At 41.7% G+C, this 24,100-nt stretch overlaps 1 protein-coding gene across 6 annotated transcripts in view; it reads right to left on the bottom strand.

The window, feature by feature from the left end:
* The window catches only part of ANO4 (anoctamin 4), a 394,030-nt gene that overhangs the window by 132,755 nt on the left and 237,175 nt on the right, over positions 1-24,100 (bottom strand). For all 6 annotated transcript variants that reach the window (XM_055236694.2, XM_055236693.2, XM_055236695.2 and 3 more), the window contains one exon: positions 12,441-12,572. In XM_055236694.2, the coding sequence (XP_055092669.1) occupies positions 12,441-12,572 (132 nt within the window). The remainder of the gene's footprint in view (positions 1-12,440; positions 12,573-24,100) is intronic.

Here is a 24,100-nt window from a genome sequence, read left to right as displayed (position 1 = left end):
TTCCTCTCCCCCTCTCTCTCCTTTCCTTCTTTTTTCTCATCAAAACTTTCCCATCCTCTGTCCCAACCCTTGGCACTTTTTGGATTTGCAAATTTGTACAGCTGTGATAGGCAATATTATGGCCCTCCAAAGATATCCACATCCTCATCCTCAGAATGTTAAGCAATATGGCACAGAGGAATTAATGATGCAGATGGAATTAAAGTTGCTAATCAGCTGACCTTAAGACAGGGAGATTACCTGGATTATTCAGATAAGTACAATGTAATCACAAGCGTCCCTAAAAATGGAAGAGGAAAGCAAAAGAGTTAGAGAAGAAAAAGATGTGAGGACAGAAGCAAAGTCAGAGTGATGTGATGTGAAAAGGACTCAACTACCGTTGCTGGCTTTAAAGATAAAGGAAGAAGCCATGGGCTAAGGAACGTAGTAGCCTCCAAAAGTTAGAAAAGGCAAAGAAATAGATTCTCCTCCAGAAAGGAGTGCAGCCTTGACACACCTTAATTAGCTCAGTGTCACCCATGTTGCACCCTAGCCTACAGAATTGTAAGATGATAAATTTTGTTGTTTTAAACAACTAAGTCAGTGATATTTGTTATAGCAGCCATAGAAAACTAACATGCAATGTTAAAAAGATAAGACTGGGGCCAGAATGCTTGGCCTTGAAATCCAAGCCCTACCACTTACCAACTGTTTGACCTTAGATAAGTTACTTAACCTTTCTGTGCCCCAGTTTCCTCCTCTGTAAAAATGGGGATAATGATGATAGCTTACTCACAGGACTAAATGAGTTTATAACTGTGAAGTACTTGGAACCCACTAAGCACTATATGAATGTTAGCTATCATATTTCTACAATAAATTTCATACGGTTCTACTGAAATGATCTTTTCTGAAACTGAGTTTTGAGAGGGGCCTCCTGGAATGACTGACTCTAATATTGACAACCTGAGTTTCCATAGCTGGCTAGTGTGAGAGAGCTTTCTGTGGGGTCAGATGTTTAGGTGGCCATACAATCATGGCTGGTGGGCAGCCTGTAGGCCTAGCTCTTGTGATACCATATAAAATGACCAAGGGCTTCATGCATTGACCTATAGAGGTGTGTACCCACTGGTTAGCTTCTATTGTTTCTCAAACATGGAAACATTTTCAACTAGAATGTGATGTTATTTGCTTTCTGATCAGTTTTCAACTTTAATTTTTAAAGAATATATTTCAAACAACAAAGACAACCAGATTAGTTTGGGTATTGTATTAGTCAGGGTTCTCTAGAGGGACAGAACTAATAGGATGGATATATGAATAGAGATAGATGGATAGATAGATAGATAGATAGATAGATAGATAGACAGACAGATAGATAGATAAAGGGGAGTTTATTAAGTATTAATCACACGATCACAAGGTCCCACAATAGGCCACCTGCAAGCCGAGGAGCAAGGAGAGCCAGTCCGAGTCCCGACTGAAGAACTTGGAGTCCTATGTTTGAGGGCAGGAAGCATCCAGCATAGGAGAGAGATGTAGGCTGGAAGACTAGGCCAGTCTTGCCTCTTCGTGTTTTTTCTGCCTGCTTTATGTTCACTGTCAGCTGATTTGACCGTGCCCACCCAGATTAAGAGTGGGTCTGCCTTCCTCAGTCCACTGACTCAAATGTTAATCTCTTTTGGCGACACCCTCACTGACACACCTAGGATCAATACTTTGCATCGTTCAGTCCAATCAAGTTGACACTCAGTATTAACCATCATAGGTATACTGCAGCATTTTGCTGCATACCTTGCCTAAACTCTCACAGAAAGTTATGGCCATGAGCAGTTAAGTCTTCAGAACCCTGCTGATGGGACTACCAGAAACAGCCTTCAGAAAAGTCCTGCAAGGTGACAGGGTGCGGTGGCTCACGCCTGTAATCCCAGCACTTTGGGAGGCCGAGGCAGGCGGATCACAAGGTCAGGAGATCGAGACCATCCTGGCTAACACAGTGAAACCCCGTCTCCACTAAAAATACAAAACATTAGCTGGGCGTGGTGGCAGGCGCTTGTAGTCCCAGCTACTCGGGAGGCTGAGGCAGGAGAATGTTGTGAACCTGGGAGGCGGAGCTTGCAGTGAGCCGAGATCACGCCACTGCACTCCAGCCTGGGCAACAGGGCAAGACTCTATCTCAAAAAAAAAAAAAAAAAAAAAGAGAGAAAGAAAAGACCTGCAAGGCATCTGCAATAAGGAGGTTACCAGAGATGCTGTCCACCATATCAGTATTTCACTGTCCACTCCAATGACCCTGTGCAAAAATTTTATTTCAGAGTCAAAAAGTACCCCGTTAACTATGGTATTGATTTTCTTCCTCTCTGACAATCAGAATCACGTGAGTTACTACATTTCTCCCTTCTGCTTTGCCCCTTTGGTGTAAAGCCCAATTTTCTGGTTTATTTGTCAACCATTACAGGTACATACAGGCCACTGGGGCCTGCAAATCTGAGCCTACTTTTTCCCTGAACTTGAATGCCTATTCTAACTTATATTCTCCTTGGTTCAGAATATTCATTTATATTTTTACCATTTTATTTCATCTGTCTGTTTAATGCATCTCAAATGCTTTAACAATAAATTCCAAAGGAAATCAGATGTCTTCACATGCACAGGCTTATCCCTAGGGTAAGGCAGTTGAAAAATTGTATTTAGGCTCCATTTATGTGGCACCCACAGGAGGTGGCGGCACTGTGGAGAAAAGACACTTTTTTTTTTTCTTTTTTTGAGACAGAGTCTCGCTCTGTCCCAGGCTGGAGTGCAGTGGTGGGATCTTGGCTCACTGCAACCTCTGCCTCCAGGGTTCAAGCTATTCCCCTACCTCAGCCTCCTGAGTAGCTGGGATTACAGGCACGCATGACCATGCCTGGCTAATTTTTGGACAGGGTTTTGCCATGTTGGCCAGGCTGGTCTCAAACTGCTGACCTCGTGATCCACCTGCCTCAGCCTCCCAAAGTGCTGGGATTACACGTGTGAGCCACCACACCCAGCTGAAAAGACACTTCTTTCTGTTCACTCATCTAACAGTGACCAGAGCAACCATGAGCAAGCCACTCAGCCTCTCTGACCATCATCATTCTACCCTTACCCTCACAGACTTGTAATATACCTATGGTATAACCCTGGAATGAAGGAGTTGTTTAGTAATCAGTGGTTGCTATCATTTTTATTGTTGCCATTGGTGCTACCAGTTTGATTGGCTGATCGCTACTGGCTTTAACTTGCTGCCTTTTCTGCTGAGAACAAAGTCAAAAGATAAGAAGACAATCAAAGGGATGTTACAGAGAATCTCAGAGAATCTCCCACTCACTGTCCCTCCAGCAACAATTTCCCATTCTTCTCCCTACCCACCCTTTTGAAACGAAGTTTCACTCTTGTCGCCCAGGCTGGAGTGCAGTGGCACAATCTCAGCTCACTGCAACCTCCACCTCCCGGGTTCAAGTGATTCTCCTGCCTCAGCTTCCCGAGTAGCTGGGATTACAGGCATCCACCACTACGCCCAGCTAATTTTTTGTATTTTTAGTAGAGACAGGGTTTCACCATATTGGCAGGCTGGTCTCAAACTCCTGACCTCAGTTGATCCACCCGCTATGGCCTCCCAAAGTGCTGGGGTTACAGGCATGAGCCACTGCACCTGGCCAACATTTTCTCATTCTTACAAACCCTCCATGACCCCAGCACCAACATTTCCATTGTTAGTGCTTTTTCTTAGGCACAAAGAGCTATGTCACTTTGTTATTCTCTAGACTTTTTTCTTAATGCCCTAGCTCACAGCATAGAAGCAGAAAAAGGCGTGCAAGCAAATTTTGTGTCAAGTGGTCTTTTTATAATGCCCATTTTGTATACTACACATCACACATAATTAAAAAGTGTGATGCATGAATTAAATATATTGGGATCAGATGTGAATCCTGATAACAGAATTTAATGGCCGTAAAATGTTTGATAGAGAAGATAGATGATCAGTTAGCAGAACTAAAGTCAAAACTGAATCAAGTCAAGGGAAAGTTCAAGTTGGACATGGAAACCACAATTGACTGGCTGGTTGACTGCATTTTTCAATTCTCTTCTAAATATTCTACATTTTTGAGATGCTACATCAAGATCAGAGAAGCTGGCTCCAGAGCCCTGGCTCTGTCCCCCAGCGGTAACAATGCCACTTCTGCCTTGCTCCTTTCCTGTTCTCTTTGGTCTCACAAACATTCTCTGGGTGCCCCTTGCTGCCAGGCTCATAGCTCCTGCCCTCAGGTAGCTCACAGTCTAGTAGGAGATGAAAGTAGGAGTCTAAAGCCATGTGATTTTATTTCACATAAAATCTGTGCCTTTTAAAGGCAGACTTTATTTCAAGGAGTCTTTCAATAATATCTGTTTCATACATACACAGGACATGAGTTAAAATATTTTGTGTACAACACAAAAGCTTTGCAAAGAAATGGGTCAATGCTGAGCTACATGTGGCACGTATTTTCATTATTGATTTTGAAAAGATAGAAACTTGAAAAAATATAAATACATCATGTTTCACACGGATGACTGCAGTTGCCAGAGCAGTCAGAATGACACTGTCAAAAGTTAAGTCAGACCACGTCATTCCTCTGTAAAAGCCCACAGGCCTTACAGGATCAGGATCCCTGCCACGCCTCTAACTCATCACTATTGTTGTTCTCCTTGGTACTTCTGCTCCAGCCACAAGGTCTTTGTTCTCTTCCCCAAACACAATCAGAGCTTCTCCCAGATTAGGGCCTTGGTTTTGTTTTCTGTTCCCCTCTTGGAACTCTCTCTGCCCTTCTCACCTCCTGCAAGATTTTTTCCAATCACACCTTCTGTAGGAGGCCTGCCTTGAAGAATTGAAACACTGTCTTTGGGAAATACAACCTGCACCCCCACCCCCATGCAGTCCTCCCCATTCCCCTCACCCCACCCTCTTTTTCTCTGTTCCCATAGCATTTACCCCCTTTTCACTTGCTTTTAAATTGACTTCAAAAAATGTTTACCTCAGCACACTAATAGTGACTTTTGAGGCTGGATAATTTTTTGTTGTGGGGAGCTGTTGGGTGCATTATAGGATGTTTAGCAGCATCCCTGACCTCTACACATTAGACACTAGTCGCAATCTCCACTCCTAACTTGTGACAACCAAAAATTTTTCTAGACGTTGTCAAATTACCCCTCACTGACAACTGCTGGTTTATAATTTATTACCAGTTACACCCAGCTAAAATGTAAGCTCCAGGAAGGCAGGAATTTTTGTCTTTCTGTTTACTGTTGATCTCCAAGCACCCAGAACAACAACTGGTATGGAATACGTGGATGAGTGAACATATATTTAAACATATGCGCACGTAGCATAGCATAAATTTCATACTCCTCTCTTAAGAAGTGGTATTTAATTTAACCTCAATTTTTATGGGTGTTCACAAAAATAAAATAACGGTAATGATAAAAATACAGAAAATGCAGGGAAGAACATTTTTCTATCTGTCTATATCTAGCACATTTTTCTGAAAGACAATTAGAATTGATCTATTTCTTGAAAGAATGTCCTGTATATCTATTATGAAAAGTAACATGACTCTTTTTGCATATTTCCTTTTTTCTGTCTACCAGCAGAAAACCTTTATTATGGGTATTGACCTTAGAAAGTAATTGCCTCAAGGGTGTCATCACTAATGCCATTTTAAGAATGAAGGGCAATGATACTTAAGCAGGGCAACATTCACAGGCACAGAGGTGAAAAGAGATAAATTAATTCTTAAATGGACTTGGCTGTCATAGTCATCAGATTCAAATAGAGTTTAATTTATCACAGAGAATGAGTGGCCCTGCCTAAAGGGTGTCATGTGATGAAAGACAGTAGAACCATGGTTTTCAAGGCTGGAGGAAAGGGATGTGATTTTGTACCCATCCCACCACTACCACCAGTGGAAATTTGGCAGTGTCTGCAAACATTTTTGATTCTCTTACAACTAAAGGGTTGGGGAATGCTACTAGCATCTAGTGGCTAGAGAGGCTGAAGATGCTGCTTACTATCCTACACTGCACAGGACTCTTCCCTACAACAAGGAGTTATTCAGCCCCAGTGCCATTAGTGCTGAGGCTGAGAAATCTCACAATAGAGCGTAATGCTTATGAGGGTGAGACCTAGAGCCTCCCTGTTCAAACCTGAATTCCTGCTCTATCGCTCAGATGGACTGCGACTATTTATTCGGCAAACCTGCTTCTTTTTTTCTTCTGGGCACACAGGTAGACTAGTTATCCCAGCATTACTACATGACTAAGCTCTAGACTATGAAATGTGTGTGAAAGTGCTATATACCACTCTTAGGCCTGGTCCATAAAAATTTCCTGAAAAATCACTCATCTCTCTTTTTCTTTGTCTGTAAGGGATTTAGGGGATGGCAGAATAACAAGATAACAGTAACCTAGGTACCTAAATGACTACATGAATCAGAGATGTATGACTCCTTCCCCCAGAGTGACCCACACTAGATAGTGCTATGAACAAGTAAACTTCTATGCTGTTCTACTGTTGATATTTGGGAGTTGTTTAGACAGGTAGCCTTGCCTAGGTGTACGACCTATAGCACGTTCTTTGACCATTTTGTTCCTCACTTTTCTCATCCGTAAATTGGTGATAATAATAATACCTCAGCCCTCAAACTATTGTTTGAGTATTAAAGTTCTTAAATAGTGTCTGGCATATAATAAGAATTTTTCTACCTGTAGGCCCACCTTGGTAAGCTCATATAAAGTGACCAAGTAGCATTTGTATGTTGACTTGTACACCCACAGGTTTGCTTTCTTCCTCCTTACATACAGATATATTTTCAAATAGAATGCTAGGCAATCTGTTTGTTTGCTTGTTTGTTTTGAGAGACAAGGTCTCGTTCTGTTGCCCAGGCTGGGGTATGGTGGCACAATCATGACTCACTGCAGGCTCAACCTCCTGGGCTCAAATGATCCTCCCAGCTCAACCTCCCAAGTAGCTGGGACTACAGGCGTGCACCACCACACCCTGCTAATTTTAAATTTTTGTAAAGACGGGTGTCACTATGTTGCCTAGGCTGGTCTTGAATTCCTGAGCTCAAGTGATTCTCCCACCGTGGCCTCCTAAAGTGCTGGGATTACAGGGGTGAGACACTGTGACTGGCAGGTATTTGTTTTTTAATTGATTCTCAACTTTAATATTTTTGTACAATGCAGTTAAAGAATAAAGGTTTACAATTAGATTATTCCGTGCTGTCTGACTTCAATCCTCACTCCTTCATTTAGAAGACAAGTATTGTGTGCCAATTTTATGCTAGGTATTGTGTTAGGTATTGGAGATACAATCATGGGCAAAAACAGATATAGCCTATGGCTCCACAGAGTACACAGTTTACCTAGAGAGACAGGCATTAATCATATGCTACTCAAAGAATTATAGCATTTCAGTTGTTAAAATAATGTTATCTAGGAAACATTAACTAAAACAGTATAGAACAGAGACCCAATCTTTGAAAGGACTGGTGGGGAGGGAGACGGTCAAGGGAGGCTTCCATAGTGGGAGTCTTTGGAGTTGAGTTCTGGAAGATGAATAACAGCATACTAGGTGAAGAAGGAAGGAATCAGAAGAGAATTCTAGGAGAGGAAACAACATGTGCAAATGTCCATCCATCCGTCCGGTGACCTATCCACGTATATACCCATCCATTCATTCAGTGACCTATCCAGGTACACTATCCATCCATCCATCCATCCATCCATCCATCCATCCATCCATCCATATATCCAGAAGGAAGCAATCAGAAGAGAATTCTAGGAGGGGAAACAACATGTGCAAATGTCCAGAGTATATCCAAAGAGCTGAGAGAGGTTGCATGTGTCTGGATCATAACAAATGAAGGGTGGGAGGCAAGAAAGGCAGATGAGGCTGGAGAGGGGATGGCAGGGCAGGTAGGCATTTGAGAGCTTGTAAGTCATAGTAATAATTTTGGTGTCTATTCTAAAGTTTTTAAAGAGTGAAGTGACATGATTAGATGCACATTTTGAAGACACCATGCAGTGTGCACTTGAGAGAATGGATTGGTGGTGACAAGAGTACAACCAGGGAGACCTGTTGTATTATTTCTGGATTTCAAGTGAAATACAGCGACAAAGTCTGAAGTATAAAGATATGTAGGAGGTAAAATCATCAATCCATGGAAATGTATAACTTGTAAGAAGCAGAGATGAGAGAGGTGTCTAGAATGGCTTCCAGACTCCAGTTTCAGCAACTGGACAAATATTAGTGCTGTTTACTGAGACAGGGAACAATGGAGGTAGGCTACATTTGAAAAGAAGGTATCTTGGATTTGGTTTGAGATGAGTGTGCAGTCAGCTAACTTCACATCACCTCTATTCTTTACTCACATGATTCTCCTGCTTTTGTTTCTATCTATTCATTTATTTTTTCTTTTAAAAAATCATTATTAAGCACTTACTAGGATTCAAAAATGAGTGAGAAAGGCATAGTCTTTCAAGGAGTCTCTAGTCTTGGAGAAAGTAATTAAAATGGGTGGTAATATTGGTTAAGGAAAAGAAAAATATTACTAAAACGTAGATGAGTACATCTCAACCAGAATTGGGGGTGGAGGTTGGAAAATCTTGGAAGGTTTTTCAGTGGGAAATGTCTCTGATGAAACACTTATTAAACTTTCAATGTTTTTCTCTTTTTCTTTTTTTTTTTTTTTACTACTTTCATGCCCTCCTCCCACCTCACCCCCTAACGAACACACTTAAATTTCTATTATTAGCTTGTATTCCAAGAAAAACACAATATGAAACATTCTGGAAAACTAAGAAGTCACATGGGATTTTGGACTATATTTGGAAAGCCAGGAATATCATGTTATAATTCCCAAAGCTTATTAACCAGCTACTTCTGATTAATTTAAATCCATTAATGTCACTCTCAAAACATCCTTAGGGAATTCTTTTCTGATTGTACCCAACAATTGTTTCCAATTTGACAGCCAGCATTCTTCAAGTCTTACTTTTACACACCCATCAGAGGGATGTTATCTATGTGACATGGCAATTTTCAAAGAGAAATAAATCCTCACCACCCATAATATTCAAGACACTTATTTAATTTTTCACCTCTTATTTGCACGATAGAACTGCCTCTATTCTCTTGGTCCCACTGAGGTCTGGTTCTTCAGTTTGCTTCATTCCAGCTGTCCTCTGCTTTTTCTTCCTTGGTTCTCTTGTCTTGATATCTCATCTTCCACTGATCACTCTCTTTTTTCAAACAACACTAGGTCCTCCTCACAAACCTATGCTGTTACTCACAGAAGGCTACTTGTGGTTCCTCAAAACACTCCATCCTGTTTCATGCCTTTGTTCATTTATACACACATTACTGCTCCTCTTGGGATGCCTTTCCCCCCTTATCCACTCGGGCAAGTCTTATCCTTCAAGACCCATATCAAGCATTCTCTTATGATCAATGCTCATCACTTACCAACCTCCCTCCAAATCTGGAGAATTGAGTATTCCCCCTCTTAAGTCACACCCATCATACTGTTTACAATTATTTAAAATAGTCTGCATCTTTATGACACCAGTGTCCAGACTGCGTATTGTTTATCTTTATATCCTCTGTACCCAGACAGTGCCTGACAAGCAGTGAACACTAAATTAGTGACTATTGAATAAATCAATTATTTGACAAATTAATACCAAAGCATGTCAAAAGGGCTTCTCAAATATGTGAGAGAGATGGCTGAATATCCCTAATCTAATCATCCCTCGTTTATTATATATTTTAAAATACTTCTAAAAATATGATTCTTGGTTCTAGTCCCTAGAAATTCTACTAGGTGTCCCAGGGCTTCTGACTTTAAGAATCACGCTGAGAAGTATTGTTCTAAAGCAAGAACATTGTAGAATGTAAACAGCATGAAGAGAGGAGGTGGGAAACCCTCCTCTTCTATACACCTATAACTCTTTGAAGTGAAACAAAATACCAGAGCACACATCACATACTTCACTAATTTATCCATCCATCTATCCATATACTCATTCATCATTTTTTTCTTCCATTTACCTATATCACATATATCCTCCCTTTGAAGTGAAATAAAATCCCAGAGTGCATACTGCTTACTTCATTTATTCCTCTATTCATTTATACACCTACACAACCACTCCTATATGCATCCATGTATCTATTCATCCATCCATCCATCCATCCATCCGGTGACCTATTATATACCCATCCATTCATTCAGTGACCTATCCAGGTACACTATCCATCCATCCATCCATCCAACCATTCATCCATCCATCTATCCATATATCCATCCATCCATCCACCCATCCATCCATCCATCCATCCGGTGACCTATCCATGCATATACCCAACCACCCATTCAGTGACCTATCCATATACACTATCCATCCATCCATCCATCCATCCATCCATCCATCCATCCATCCACATATCCATACATCCATCCACCCATCCATCCATCTGGTGATGTATCCATGTATCCACTCATCCATTCAGTGACCTATCCATGTATCCATCCATCCATCCATCCACCCAGCAACCTATCAATGTATTCACCCATCCATCATCCAAAATTTGTAATACCCTTCTGCACTGTGTTAGGAACTCTATCATAAACAGGTAGAAGCACAGGGAAAACCTGCCTGTAAACCAGACATCATTCCAGAAGAATTAGGGAAACAACTCATTATCTAAAAAACATTCCAAGATGAACAAGAGAGACATGGTAGGGGTTTAAATTAAGAGTGGGAACGTATCAGCTTTTTTCTGTCTTTTTCTCTTAAGAAGACACCGTGATCTCTGAATTAACATTATGTCCCTTCCAGTTCCCACTTTCTCTCAAGGATAGAACTAAGATTTTGAGGCCAGTCTGTGAATTTCACGTTTGCTTCAATGACCCTTTCAAATGTTCACATACTGCAGCTGGGTTGGCTTCAATCTGACCTGTGAGGATCAGCTTGGCTATTTCAGAGGTGTACAGAGTTGCTTGCCCTGCATTAGACGGCTCTTACTGTTATACATGTTTGATGCAGAACATCTATTCTTTGATTTTTCCTTTCCCCTTTGCCCTGCAGAGCTCCACAGACTTTAACCGTTTTTCTGTTGCTGAAATATGTCCCCACCTGGCACTCCCTGCAACTTCTTGAAAACTGCCATTTGGTTTACCTTCATTTTTTCTTTTTTTTTTTTTTGAGATGGAGTCTCGCTCTATCACCCAGGCTGGAGTGCAATGGCACAATCTTGGCTCACTGCAACCTCCGCCTCCCAGGTTCAAGCGATTCTCCTGCCTCAGCCTCCTGAGTAGCTGGGATTACAGGTGTGCACCACCATGCCCAGCTAATTTTTTTATTTTTAGTAGAGACCCGGTTTCACCATGTTGGTCAGGCTGGTCTCAAACTCTTGACCTCGTGGTCTGCCTGCCTCTGCCTCCCAAAGTGCAGGGATTACAGATGTGAGCCACCACACTCAGCCTGATTTACTTTCTCACAAAATCAGCAAACTTTTTTTTTTTTTTAATCCATCACCCCTTTCTTCCCTCCAGGTAAGTCATTTTTACAGAGGCTGTCACTACTGCTGGAGCAGGAGGGCCTGGAATTCATGATCTTGTTGCAAGGGAGGTGGGGCTGACCTGATCTCTGCTCCCACTGAGAGGCTGTGTTTCTCCTATTGTTTACAGTCTCCAGCACGCGGCAGGCTTTTCTGTCCTCCTGCCTGCCCTGCCCTGCATCCAGCCATCATTTCTTGTCGTCTCAGAAGCTTCAGAGTAAATTCTCTTTCATTTTTGCAGTTCCTCACAGGCTCAGTTACTTAGCCAACTTGTTTTTCCACCCCACATGTCAAAAGTGACAAATAACTGTTCTGAGACAGTCTGACAGATGAGTCAGCAAGTGGGCTGCCAGGTGATGTGGCTTTTCCTAAGGCAACCCAGTGAATTGCTGAAGAAAGGGGAACTGAGAAGTGAACCAAGATAAAACAAAAACCAGAAAACAAAAAACCCTCTTTTCAATAGGAAAAGGTGTAGGCCACTCCTCCTGTCTTCTGGCTAGAAGCAGATGAGCCTGCAGGGGGCTCTGTGCACAGGGAGTTGGCAGAGCAATGAGAATGACAGAGCCTGGGTCACTGCCTTTCTGTGGAGAAGATCATTTACCCAATACACACATGAGCAAGCATTGTATCATCTTAAGACACTGAGATGCAGGGATTGTTGGTTACAGCAGTTATCTTTCCCTGACTGAAATAAAAGGGATATGAACACTCACAAGATTTTTAGGGGAGAAGGGCACTAAGCTGTTCCTTCCTCATGCCCAGGAATCAAAGGTGTGCAGGGTGAGGCTCTACCACAGCTGCACATCCTTAGTGAGACGGGGCTTTAACATGGAACACTCACTGATGGATCCTTTGCTGGCTGAAAGGGGCAGTGTAGCAGTCATTCTCCTCCAGGTCTGGCAGTGTCTCCTTGTCCAGCCTCATTGGCTTCTTAGGTAACCATCTCCGAAACCTGCTTATTTGTTTATCGATCCTGTGGTACATGGAAGGCAAGACCAAAGGGTACAGCATGTCAGCATCGCCCTGAAACACAGGAGGGAAGTCTCCGCAGAGCCACAACTATCATACCACACATTCCAGGCCCTCTCACTGCACTCAGGATATCCTTGTTTTATAGATGGAAAGAAGACAGCCAGAACTGTAGTGTTGTTTTGATTTCACCAAGTGGCCTCAATATTATTACTGTTTGTGAAACAGCAGCTGTGAGTTAGATGTCCACCCACATGCCAATAATAAATGACCAAGCAGTCCTAACAAGGCTGGAAAGCTCTGAAAAGTATTCCAACAGTCCCTTAAGCAAGCAGCAGAGACCTTAAATTACATTCTGTAGGTTCTAAAAAATTCATTTTGTGTTTGGAAAACATCTGAGGTCAGAGAAGAGCTCTAGCTGTAATTAACTTTGGGGAGGGGATGCTGGCAGCACATCCTGGCAGTCATGCACAGAGAGCTCCATGCCATGATTTGCTTCCCGCCTCTCCCACCTCTCCTGAGCAGCCTCTCAGCAGGCAGCAGGAGTTTTGGCTTTCATCGATCTCTTTTTAAGCTGGCTCCATGGTTCTCATGGTGCTAGGGCATCGTGACACACATGTGTCACTCTAATGAAGCCAAGTCAATGAAAACAACAGTATCCTAAAAGTGGTTTTCCGCCACAGGTTTCACTCTGGCTATCTCCCTGGTCCCTGGATTCCACTGACTTCTGCTGATGAAAACATCTGGCTTCCAGGTGAACAGTTCCCAATCACTGTTCACAGAAAGAGCAAAAACCACACCAAACTTTAAAATGATAGCACTACCTCAAGTGTCTATACTACTGGAAAAAATACCTTCTAAATTTATTAACTGAAAACACATGGAATTTGGTCATGCTTTATTTTTTTCCTAATTACAACAATATATTTACATGGCAACGTATTCTTTTCAGTGAATGTTATGGCTAATTTACTGTGTCAACTTGGCTAAGTTAAGGGATGTCCAGATAGCTGGTAAACATTATTTTGGGGTGTGTCTGTGAGGTTGTTTCCTGAAGAGATTAGTGTTTGAGTTTGTAGACTTAGTAAAGAAGTTGGCCCTCACCAACACAGGTGGGCACCATCTAATCCACTGAGGACCTGAATAGGACAAAAAGTGGAGGCAGGGTGAATTTGCTGTCTGCTTGAGATGGAACATCCATCTTCTCCTGCCCTTGGACATTGGCCTTCCTAGTTCTCAGGCCTTTAGACTGGAAATGGGACTTACACCATCAGGTTTCCTAGGCCTCCTTAAAAACTGCAGACTGAGAGGGACTTCTTGCCCTCCAGAATCTTATGAGCCAACAGTGCAAATCCTGGTCCAAATCTGAAGGCCAGAGAACCAGGAGCACTGATGTCTAAGGGCAGAAGAAGAGAGATGTCCCAGCCCAAGCAGCAGCAAATTCACTATTCCCCCATCTTCTACTTCCACTCAATGGGTTGGATGGTACCCACCTGCACTGGGGAGGATCAGCTTCTTTACTAAGTCTACTGATTTGAATGCTAATCTCTTCTGGAAACATTATCACAGATGCACCCCAAAATAATGTTTTACCAGCTATCTGGGCATCCTTTAGCCCAGCCAGGTTGAACATATAAAATTAACTAGCACAGTGAAACTCTCAGCTGAAGATAATATTATTTATATAACCAATCAATTCCAAACTAAAAAATAGTGGTAAACTTCTCTTTCACTATCTCCTTTATTCTCAGCATTGTTCCAGCCTCACCATGATCCCAACTCTGTTTGGTGGTGGCTGTCCTTCTTCAGAACTCCCAAAGGGTCAAACTGAAAAGAATCTCACAGTGGCTCTAGGACCCTTCTCCAAAAGAGAACCCTCCGCCCCAAAAGAAGTATACTTAAAATACAGTGAGATGATGGGCTTTAGAGAAGCAGCATGACACAGTGGCTGACAACATGAACTATGGGGCTGGAATGCCTAGATTCAAATCCTGGCTCTGTTAATATTAACAGCATAACCTTGGGCAAGTGATTTAACTTTGCTGAGCCTCAGTTTCCTTATCTATAAAATGGGCATGATAATGATACCCAATTCGTAGAGTTGTGATGACAAACTTATTAATACATATATAAAGTCTTTAGAACTGTCTGTTATATAGGAAATGCTGGCTATTATTACTGTTTTTCTATTTTTTCCAAAAATAAAAAAAATTGAGCAACCACCTCGCCTCTTAACATTTCTGTTTTTTGCTTTTTAATTCAAAGTTAATTGTGTTTCACCAGCATCTATCACTAGTCTATGATGGACTCATAAATTAGACTTCCTCAGCTAAGTTGGTGGCCTTCCCCATGGCTCTTGGCTTTATTTCATTTGATTGCCTTAAAACTCATTCAGAAAGAGGACATTGGCCCAAAGGTTTTTTATTATAGAGCTTTTACCTCCCACACATCTCCAGTCTGCAGCACTAATCAGATCACACTTTGTAAAATTCACATTCCCACAGAATCTGGGCTCTGTGTGCAATGACTACGAATTGAATCCAGCTGGGTACAGTGCTCAGCATGGATAAAAACAAATAAAGCTGTAAAAAAAAAAAAATCAGGCATAACTACTCTATAGGAGTGAAATGGCAGCTTTCAGCAGCCAGCCTGTGGCACCACAATTTAATTGAAATGTGGAGATGATGAAAAGAGAGTAGAACAGGGTAATCAAAATGATCAATTAATTGAAATATGTGAAAAAGAGGAAGCAAGAAGGAGGCAAGAGGATGCTGCTTGGCATGGTAAAAGGAAGCTGAGATTTGCAACTGGGGTGGCTCTCTTGCACCTCAGCTGCATGACCTTCCACAAGTTATTTACCCTTCAGAGCCTTCTTTTCCAAGGTTATAAAATAGAGGTAATAGTAACAATCATCATCATCATCATCATTATCATCTTACTGACCTTACAGAGTGGTTAGTGGACTCATAAAACATGCTGAGTATGAAATGCTTTGGAGAAGCTGCCAGACAGATAGCAAGCATTATTAATAATTTCTGAAGGACCACACAGGACTAACATAAAAGTGATGGAAAGCAAAGGAACTGGGCTTTTTTAAAAACTGTGGTGGAAGAAAGACATTCAAAAGAACATCTTAAAAATAAAATCCCCGTGATCTGCCTGCCTCGGCCTCCCAAAGTGCTGGGATTACAGGTGTGAGACCAGCCTGGCCAACATGGTGAAACCCCATCTCTACTAAAAATACAAATATTAGCCAGTCATGGTGGTGTGCACCTGTAATCCCAGCTACTTAGGAGGTTGAGGCAGGAGAATCACTTGAACCTGGGAGGCAGAGGTTGCAGTGAGCCGAGATCGCACCATTGTACTTCAGCCTGGGCAATAGAGTAAGACTCTGTGTCATAAATAAATAAATAAAATCCCGGAGACACTGGTTGGGCGTGGGGGTTGGAGGGTGTGAACCGGCCTTCACTGAGGAGCCTGAGCAGAAGCAGCTGGACAAAGCATGTTGTCCAGGTTCCATTACACATGGCTGTGCATGCTGTGTGCACTTCACTACGACTAAAGCAAACACTCAAATATGGTCAGCAGTTTGTGTCTTCCTCTGGTTACCAGAATTGCCCCCACAAAGATGTACACATCCTAACCCCCAGAACCTGTGAATATGTTATGTTACATGGCAAAAGGGACTTTGGAGATGTAAGGAAGGTTACAGACCTTAAGATAGGGGGAGCATCCTGAATTACTCAGATGGGCTCAAGTTAAAAGCGTGAGACCTTTAAAAGCAGAACTTTCTCTGGCAGGAGGGATGTGGCAGAAGGAGAATCAGAGAGATTCAAAGTTTGAGAAGCACTTGACCCACCATTGCTGGCTTTGAAGATGAAAAGAGCTAGGAAGCAAGGAATGCAGGCAGCCTCTAGAAGCTGAGAAAGACTTTCAGCCAATAAAGAAATGGAGATCTCAGTGCTATGATTACATGAACTGAATTGTGCCAGCAACCTAAATGAACCCAGAAGCAGATTTTCCCCAGAGCCTCCAGATAAAAGCCCAGGGTGACCAACACCTTGATTGCAGCCTTGGGAAACCCTGAACAGACAAACCAGTTGAGCCTCCTCTCCATGGACCTCTGACTTACAGAATTGTGAGCTAATATATTTGTGTTGTCTTATGCTGTTAAATTTGTGGCAATGGGTTATGACAGCAATAGGAAATGAATACACCTCTTAAAACACTCTTGGTCTGATCCTCTCCTCAAGACCTGGCAACAGCTAGCCAGGCTCCCACTGTTAAGGCTGCCATTCCACATGCTGTTCTCACCTCCCAGTTAGGTGGCTCTGGGACCAAGAGTCTATCTCTCTGCGGCAGGATAATGAGTGAGTGCTCCCCTAGTCTGCTCTTCCACAAACACATTCCTGTCTCCAAACTTTGCCACACTCAGACTTCACTTAGGGCTCCCTTCAATCATGCAAGACAGAAGCACATAGTGCAAAAGCCACTAGGCTGGAAAGCATAAGACTCAAGTTGGACTCTCGATTCTGTGGTCATACATCAGTGTGGCCTGGGACAAACCCTTTATCCTCACCTAAACTTAGTGCTCTCATCTCTAAAATGATGATCAGCCAGATATTCTTTAGATACTACATGTTGTTGGTGATTTGGGTGATAATATCTTGATTATGTCACTTATGTGATTAATTCAAACTTGAATTAATGATAACCTTTAGTATACAATGATAGATAACCTTTAGTATACAATGATGGACTTTGGAGTCAGCTGGAAGCTGATGATTCACATTCCAGTTTTATAGACCTTGCTGGGCAAGTAATTAAACCTCTATGAGCCAACAGAATCCATAGAATAAGGCAATGGTAAAGATTAAACATGATCATGGATATCAAGTGCTTACACAATGCCTTGGATGCACAAAGGGCTCAATTGAGTGATAGTTTCTAGGATGAAGAAAATTATGGTGACAATAATGATGAACTTCTATGTAGATTGCTCTTTTTGCAATAGAAGTTCAAAATCTGTGATTCTCCCTTGTAGGTTGATGTCTGTTTTCCCACCTAATAAACATCCCTAAATAGTTAACCCTGAAATTTACTTAGATATGTTAAAGTCTGGAAACCAACTAACCAGGAAGCGCCCCATTTGTCTCTTCAGGATAGGAGTGGACTTTCGTATAGACTCTACTTAATGAAGCCTCCACCAATAGGGAATAGAGAAGAGAAAACATTGGCTTAATTATTTAGCATTGATTTTGGTTGGGTATGTTGTCACTTTGTTCCCTTTGTTCCATTTTTGCTATTTACCGAGCAAAAGCCCTCTTACAGACTACACAGGCAAATCAATAAAGGGAAAATGGATCAGACACTTGGGCATTTCTGGCCTTAACTTGTCAAGTTAATATCTGGACTACAAGGTGAGTTATTTTTATAGAAAGTTGTTCTGATGGTAAGTTCAGGTTTCCTTCATGCTGATTCATGATAGGTAAGATTCCAGGTACCTGGGAAGAGCTGACAATACAGTATAAGCAAATGGGTATAGACTTGCCAGCTCTGTTATGGCTTCCCAAGTTTGGTCTTGGGAAGGTTCTATTTGATCTCTTTGACCCTCAGTTCCCTCAGCTCTAAGGGGGAGATAATCCTACCCAACTTAGGAGAGGTGATAATTAAGGAAAAGGCCACATATGTGCAAAGGATCTTGCTCCCAACATGCTGATCTGTCAGGAGACCTTTATAAACTGCCTACAATGTACAGAATGCCAACTTGCATGCTGTGGGCATAGCCTGAGGAAGTAGAAGAAAGGCCATTTCCCTTGAGCCACTAATAACCCAGGAGGGAATGTACACTAATGATAACCTAATCAGACTGAATTAAATAAAGCAGGCCTACTTTGAAGACACCTACATTCCCCTGGTAAAGAATATTATAATAATAGCATCATGCTTCTAACAGATTACATTATCAGCGATGATATGTCTAGAGGGAACCTACAGATGAACTTTCTTTTCTTTTTCCTTCCTTCCTTCCTTCCTTCCTTCCTTCTTTCCATTCTTTCAGTAGCACACAGCTCTACATTGCAGTAACTGACACCCTCTCAGAATGATAATAGACAGCAGGAGGCATGGATTTGTTTTTCATTTTCTTAGAGCCAAGTCTCCGGATTTACAAGCCTCTACCTGGATAAGATTTAGAGATCTTAGAAAGTTAATGTTATTCTTTTAGGTCACAGGGGTACTATTTGGAGCATAGCCTAAATATCTTATAGAAGACTCCAAAGGCTTTGGAACATTTACATGTATTAGTTTTTTAAAACAAGGATGAAAATACACAAGCCATTTTGGCCTTTTGCCTGTATGCTCATCTGATAAGTTGTGACTGCATTGAATGTATAATGCAATACGGTCCAGCATTCACACTGTCAAGCCTCACCCAGGATCAAGTCAGGCAGAATGCATATGGAGTGTGGAGGGAAGGAGTAGTAATGAGACTCCACCTACAAGCCACCCATAATAATCAGATTTGTTACTTTGTAATCATATCTTCCACAGACTATATTTGCAATATTTTGTGAAGGCAAAAAAAAAGGGCAGCCAAAAGATGATAAATTCCTCCTTTTTATTGGATAGGCAATTTATAATGGCTATAAGCCTGTCCAAAGATAAGAAAGAAAGCAGCATTTAATAGACCAAGTACATGGATAAAAAGAGCATTAACTCCAAAAATACATGTCTGAACTACATGAGTATGCTTTAAGAGAGTCAAGTGATTTTTTAAAATAAGGATATTTATGAAAAAGTGCTTTATTTCTCTGCCCGCTCAGAAACCTTAGAGATATTAATTCATTTATTCTTAGGAAATAGGTTTGTTTCAGAGATGCCTTCATGGATTAATAAAATTCAATATCATTTATATAAATCAAACTACAAGCTAACTTAAATATCCATATTTCATGCGACAGGGGAATTTTAGGATACTGGAGGTCAGTGTTTCATTATTGATGTACTACTAGATGGCAAGTTGTATATGTGGCCTTCAATTTAGAATATCAGAGCTGTCTACAAAGAAAAAGACACTCTCCATCATCTAAATCAGTCTGTTCTGATGTGAAATGAAGAGTTAAGGTAGATGCAACATTTTTTGACAACGTGGATTTTAAAATGTACACCACACACTGGGCTTCAGAAAGTCACACATCCCAGTGATATCAAAGACTTAATTCTATGTGGCATGCAATGAAGCCTATTTTGAGAGGCCATTCTGAATCAACTACCTTCGTTGGGACTTCTTTTTCCTTTAGCTTGGCCCAGAGTCTTCCAATACCTTCCAATGACTAAATTCTTCTGCAGTTGTGATTTGTGCGCTAGAAGTAGCATCAATGTTTTCAGGCCAAAGACTAGTGTTTTGTAAGCCATTCCTTCGGCTTTAGAAAGAAGGATTTCTCGGCCAGGCGTGGTGGCTCACACCTGTAATCCCAGCACTTTGGGAGGCTGAGGCAGGCGGATCACGAGGTCAGGAGATCGAGACCATCCTGGGTAACACTGTGAAACCCCGTCTCTACTAAAAATACAAAAAAAAAAAAAATTAGCTGGGCGTGGTGGCAGGCGCCTGTAGTCCCAGCTACTTGGGAGGCTGAGGCAAGAGAATGGCGTGAACCCAGGAGGCGGAGCTTGCAGTGAGCCGAGATCATGCCACTGCACTCCAGCCTGGGTGACAGAGCGAGATTCCGTCTCAAAAAAAAAAAAAAAAGAAAGAAAGAAGGGTTTATTTCTCAAGCTCTTACTCAAAGCCTCTCCTCTGCACACATGGAGAACATGTGATGGGTCACAAGGTCATAGTCTCCTCTGCCTTCCTCCTCTTGGCTCCTGTTTTAAATCCTGTCCCCTCTTTCTCCTTCCTCTACCATGAAACTTATCAAAGTAGCAGTGAACCCTCATTGCCTCTGATTCATCCAGCCCTGGTCCTTCCTCCACTGGCTATAATTTGGTTTTCATTATCCTCCACTCTATAGTGATGGTTCTCAACATGTGGTCCAGGATCAGTAACATCAGCACAGGTGTCACTTAGGCTCTTGATGGAAGTGCAAATTATCGAGCCCCACCTCAGACCTACCAAATCAGACACACTGGGGATGGGCCCAGTGATCCGTGTTTTTAAAAGCCCTCCAGATGATCCTGACACACATTTGAGAACCACCACTCCATGGAGACTGTTGTCATGGAGATTACTGAAACTTCTAAATATCCAAAATTGATTCTCATCTCTGATTGATCATCAGAAGTTGAAGCACAGCCCTCCTTGTGGAATCTCATTCTTGGTGCCTTTGACACCACCCTCTCTTCATTCTCCTTCTACTTCTCTAATTGTTCTTTTTCATTCTCCTAAGGTCTCCCCCATCCCATTAACAAAGATTTTCAAAGGAACTGCCACAGGCACTCTTCTCTTCACCCTTTACATCTCCTCCCGGGAAATTCCATACACTCCCCTGGCTAAGGTCATGTTGACTCCCACACTGGATTCTCTAGCATTACCACTCTCTTCAGCTGCTTTGCCATCAGTTCCAACGGACTTTAGGACACCAACATCTAAGAAATCTACTGTTGAGTTGTAATACAGAATCAATTTTAAAAAGTCAACTTCCTCACCACACCTGTATCTCCTCTCGATTTCTAGTCTTCTTTTACCTCCAACAATATTTTCCCTAGCCCTTAGGTGTCAGAACCTCATTCTCCTCAACTCTGAATTTCCAAATAGCTGCTAAGTGCTAAGCCCTTTTGCCTATATTTCAGAATATTTCTCACATGCTTTGCCTTTTTGCTCTGTAGGTTATTTTTTTATCTATCCAGGGGGCAGAACTCCAATCAAAGAGTGAAAGCTAAAGAGACAGAGATTATAGCTTATTTTAAGGAAGGACTTTGTAACAGTCACAGCTGCCCACAGATGGGCTAGGGAGTTTACTATCTCCAGAGATGTTCAAACATAGACTGGCTGACCAGAAAGCAGAAGTTTAAGTATCTGACGAGTGGTTGGACTTGATGGCATTTAACATCCCATAAAACCTTGAGATTCTATAGTTCCTTTTATCACTGTTTTCTTTTAAGCCCTTATTGTCCATCCCACCCCCATTGTTTGAGCAAATGTTTTCATCCCAAGGCTGTGTCTGAAACTTCAGGCAGACCTGGTTTTTCTATGCTTCTTTTCCTTGTGATTTCCTTTCTCCCCACTCCAATCCTCATACACACATGTGGAGATTCATTTGTTCATTCACTCCATCTACTATGTGCTTGGTGCTGGAAATACAGAATTGAATGAGTCATCCTTGCCTTCAAATACCACCCAGGTAGAGAGCTAGACACCTACATCATAGATTACAGCACAGGGTGATGGGGCCATAGGATCCCAATGGAAAAGCAGAAAAGAGATCATTTGACCTGGGCAAAAGGCAAAAATGTGGACTGAGTTTTGAGGACTGAGTAGACTTCACCTTGGTGAACAATAAAGGAAAGGATCTTCCAGAAGGACCACTATACGCAAAAGCACATAAACCCACATGGGCATAACATATGTTTGGAAACGATGAGCTCAATATGGATGGAGCAAAGAGTGGTGGGAGGGAAGCGATGGGCGAGGACAGTTTATAAAAGGCTGTAATTAAGCTAATGCTTTTAACCTTATTGTGATCACTCTATGGTAGCCACCAAGTGACAATAATCAGATTTGCTACTCAGGAGATGAATAGAAGAGAGTTTGGAAGGGGTCAGAAAGGAGGCAGGAAGATAAACTGATGTTTAGGCAAGAGGTGATGGGAGCTCAGCTAAGTCAATGGCAGTGGGAATGAAGAGTAATATATGGACTTTTAGAAATATTCATCTGCACCTGCAGAATTTGAGAGACTGATTAGATGAGCAAGCAAAACATCCAAAATGGCCCTTAGGTTTTTTAAATTTACATTTTTAGAGATGGGGCCTCACTATGTTGCCCAGGCTAGGCTTGAATGCCTTGACTCAAGTGATCCCACTACCTCAGACTCCCAAGTATCTGGGACTACAGGTGTGTGCCACCACACCTGGACCCTTAGGTTTTAAATTAGGTGACTGTGTGGGAAGTAGAGCCAATGCCTGTATAGAGAATATAAACGGAGAAAATGACTACTTGGCAGATAAATTCAGAACTTAGCTAGTGGACTAGTTGCTAGAGGACAGAAGAAAGGAGAGACTTAGAGATGGATAACAAATTCAGAAGCACAACGGGAAGAATAGAAGGATACCCTTATGTCTTTGCATAAGGGTATCCTTCTAAATATTATATGTAATAATTATTAATAAATACTATTTGTGCACATCAGTTACATACTAGGCACTAAACCTCACATAAACCATACAGGGTAGAAGTTAATATCATTTTATAAATGTGAAAAACTCAGGCTCAGAGAAGTGAAGTAACTTGCCCAAAGTCATCCAGTGCCAACATAGGTTTTATGATCCCAGTGTGCTCTGTTCCACACATACTGACTTCGCTGACTTGGCAAGTCCGAACAAGAATAAGACTTCTTCTAACCCTATATTCCTTTTAGAATCTAGAATATTGAAACAATATCATGTACAAACTTGATATTTCCACTTAGCCCTCAAAGTTGGAAGAAACCTCTCTTCACCTTGCTGTGTTTCCTTCAGGTTTTCTTTGATTTTGGTTTTTGTTTTCCCGTCCCATAGTCAGTCAAATCCATATTTTAATGGGAAGATGGAGCTTGGCCTATCATACAGACCAATGGTTTCCAAAACATGGTCCCATGACCAGCAGCATTAGCTGCAGCTGGGAATCATTAGAAGTGAAAATTCCCCATGCCCACTGCAGATCTACTGAACAAGACACTCTGGGGTTGAGGCCTAGAAATCTGTGCCTTAACAAGGCCTCCAGGTGATTCTGATGCTGGCTGGAGTTTGAGAACTATTAATGTAGGCTAAACTGTTATATCAGGATTGTATAGATGATTACAATGTGACAAGGTAGCAATCTAAATCATGGTGAATCCAAATGCCATGTCAACTGCTTAATGAAAGAAGAACTGCCAATAAGCTTGCTCACAGGCAGTTTTTGAGAAACAACATTTTCACTTCTTTGGAGGTCAGTTCTCACACTGTACTTCACTGAGTGCACATGCATTTGAGTAAACCTACAATAATGTACCAACTACTCTTTTATTTATCACTCAACATAGCATATAAACAGAGGGAACCTGAATTCTAAATTTCATAGAGTTGAACTAACTAGGATTTTCAGATAAATTTACTAGTTTCCCAGTTTAACCATCAGCTCAGCTCAGCTCAGGGTGAATGAAAACATAAGATCAATTAAGATTTTGAAATTAGATTCCCCAATGATCACAACAGAATCAAATTAGAGGACATCATCATTGATCCATTCCCCTTCTCCCTAGCTCCTCAAAAAACAACAAGGAAAAACAAGTTTTGGGAGGATAGAAAGTATAGTAAATGCAATCTTCGTCTGGTGGGTTTTTTTTGGTGGGGGGG

This window comes from Symphalangus syndactylus, chromosome 13, assembly GCF_028878055.3.
Source record: "Symphalangus syndactylus isolate Jambi chromosome 13, NHGRI_mSymSyn1-v2.1_pri, whole genome shotgun sequence".
NCBI classification, from domain to species: Eukaryota; Metazoa; Chordata; class Mammalia; order Primates; family Hylobatidae; genus Symphalangus; species Symphalangus syndactylus.
Note: the sequence above shows the minus strand (reverse complement) of the source record. Positions and strands in the feature narration are given on the sequence as shown.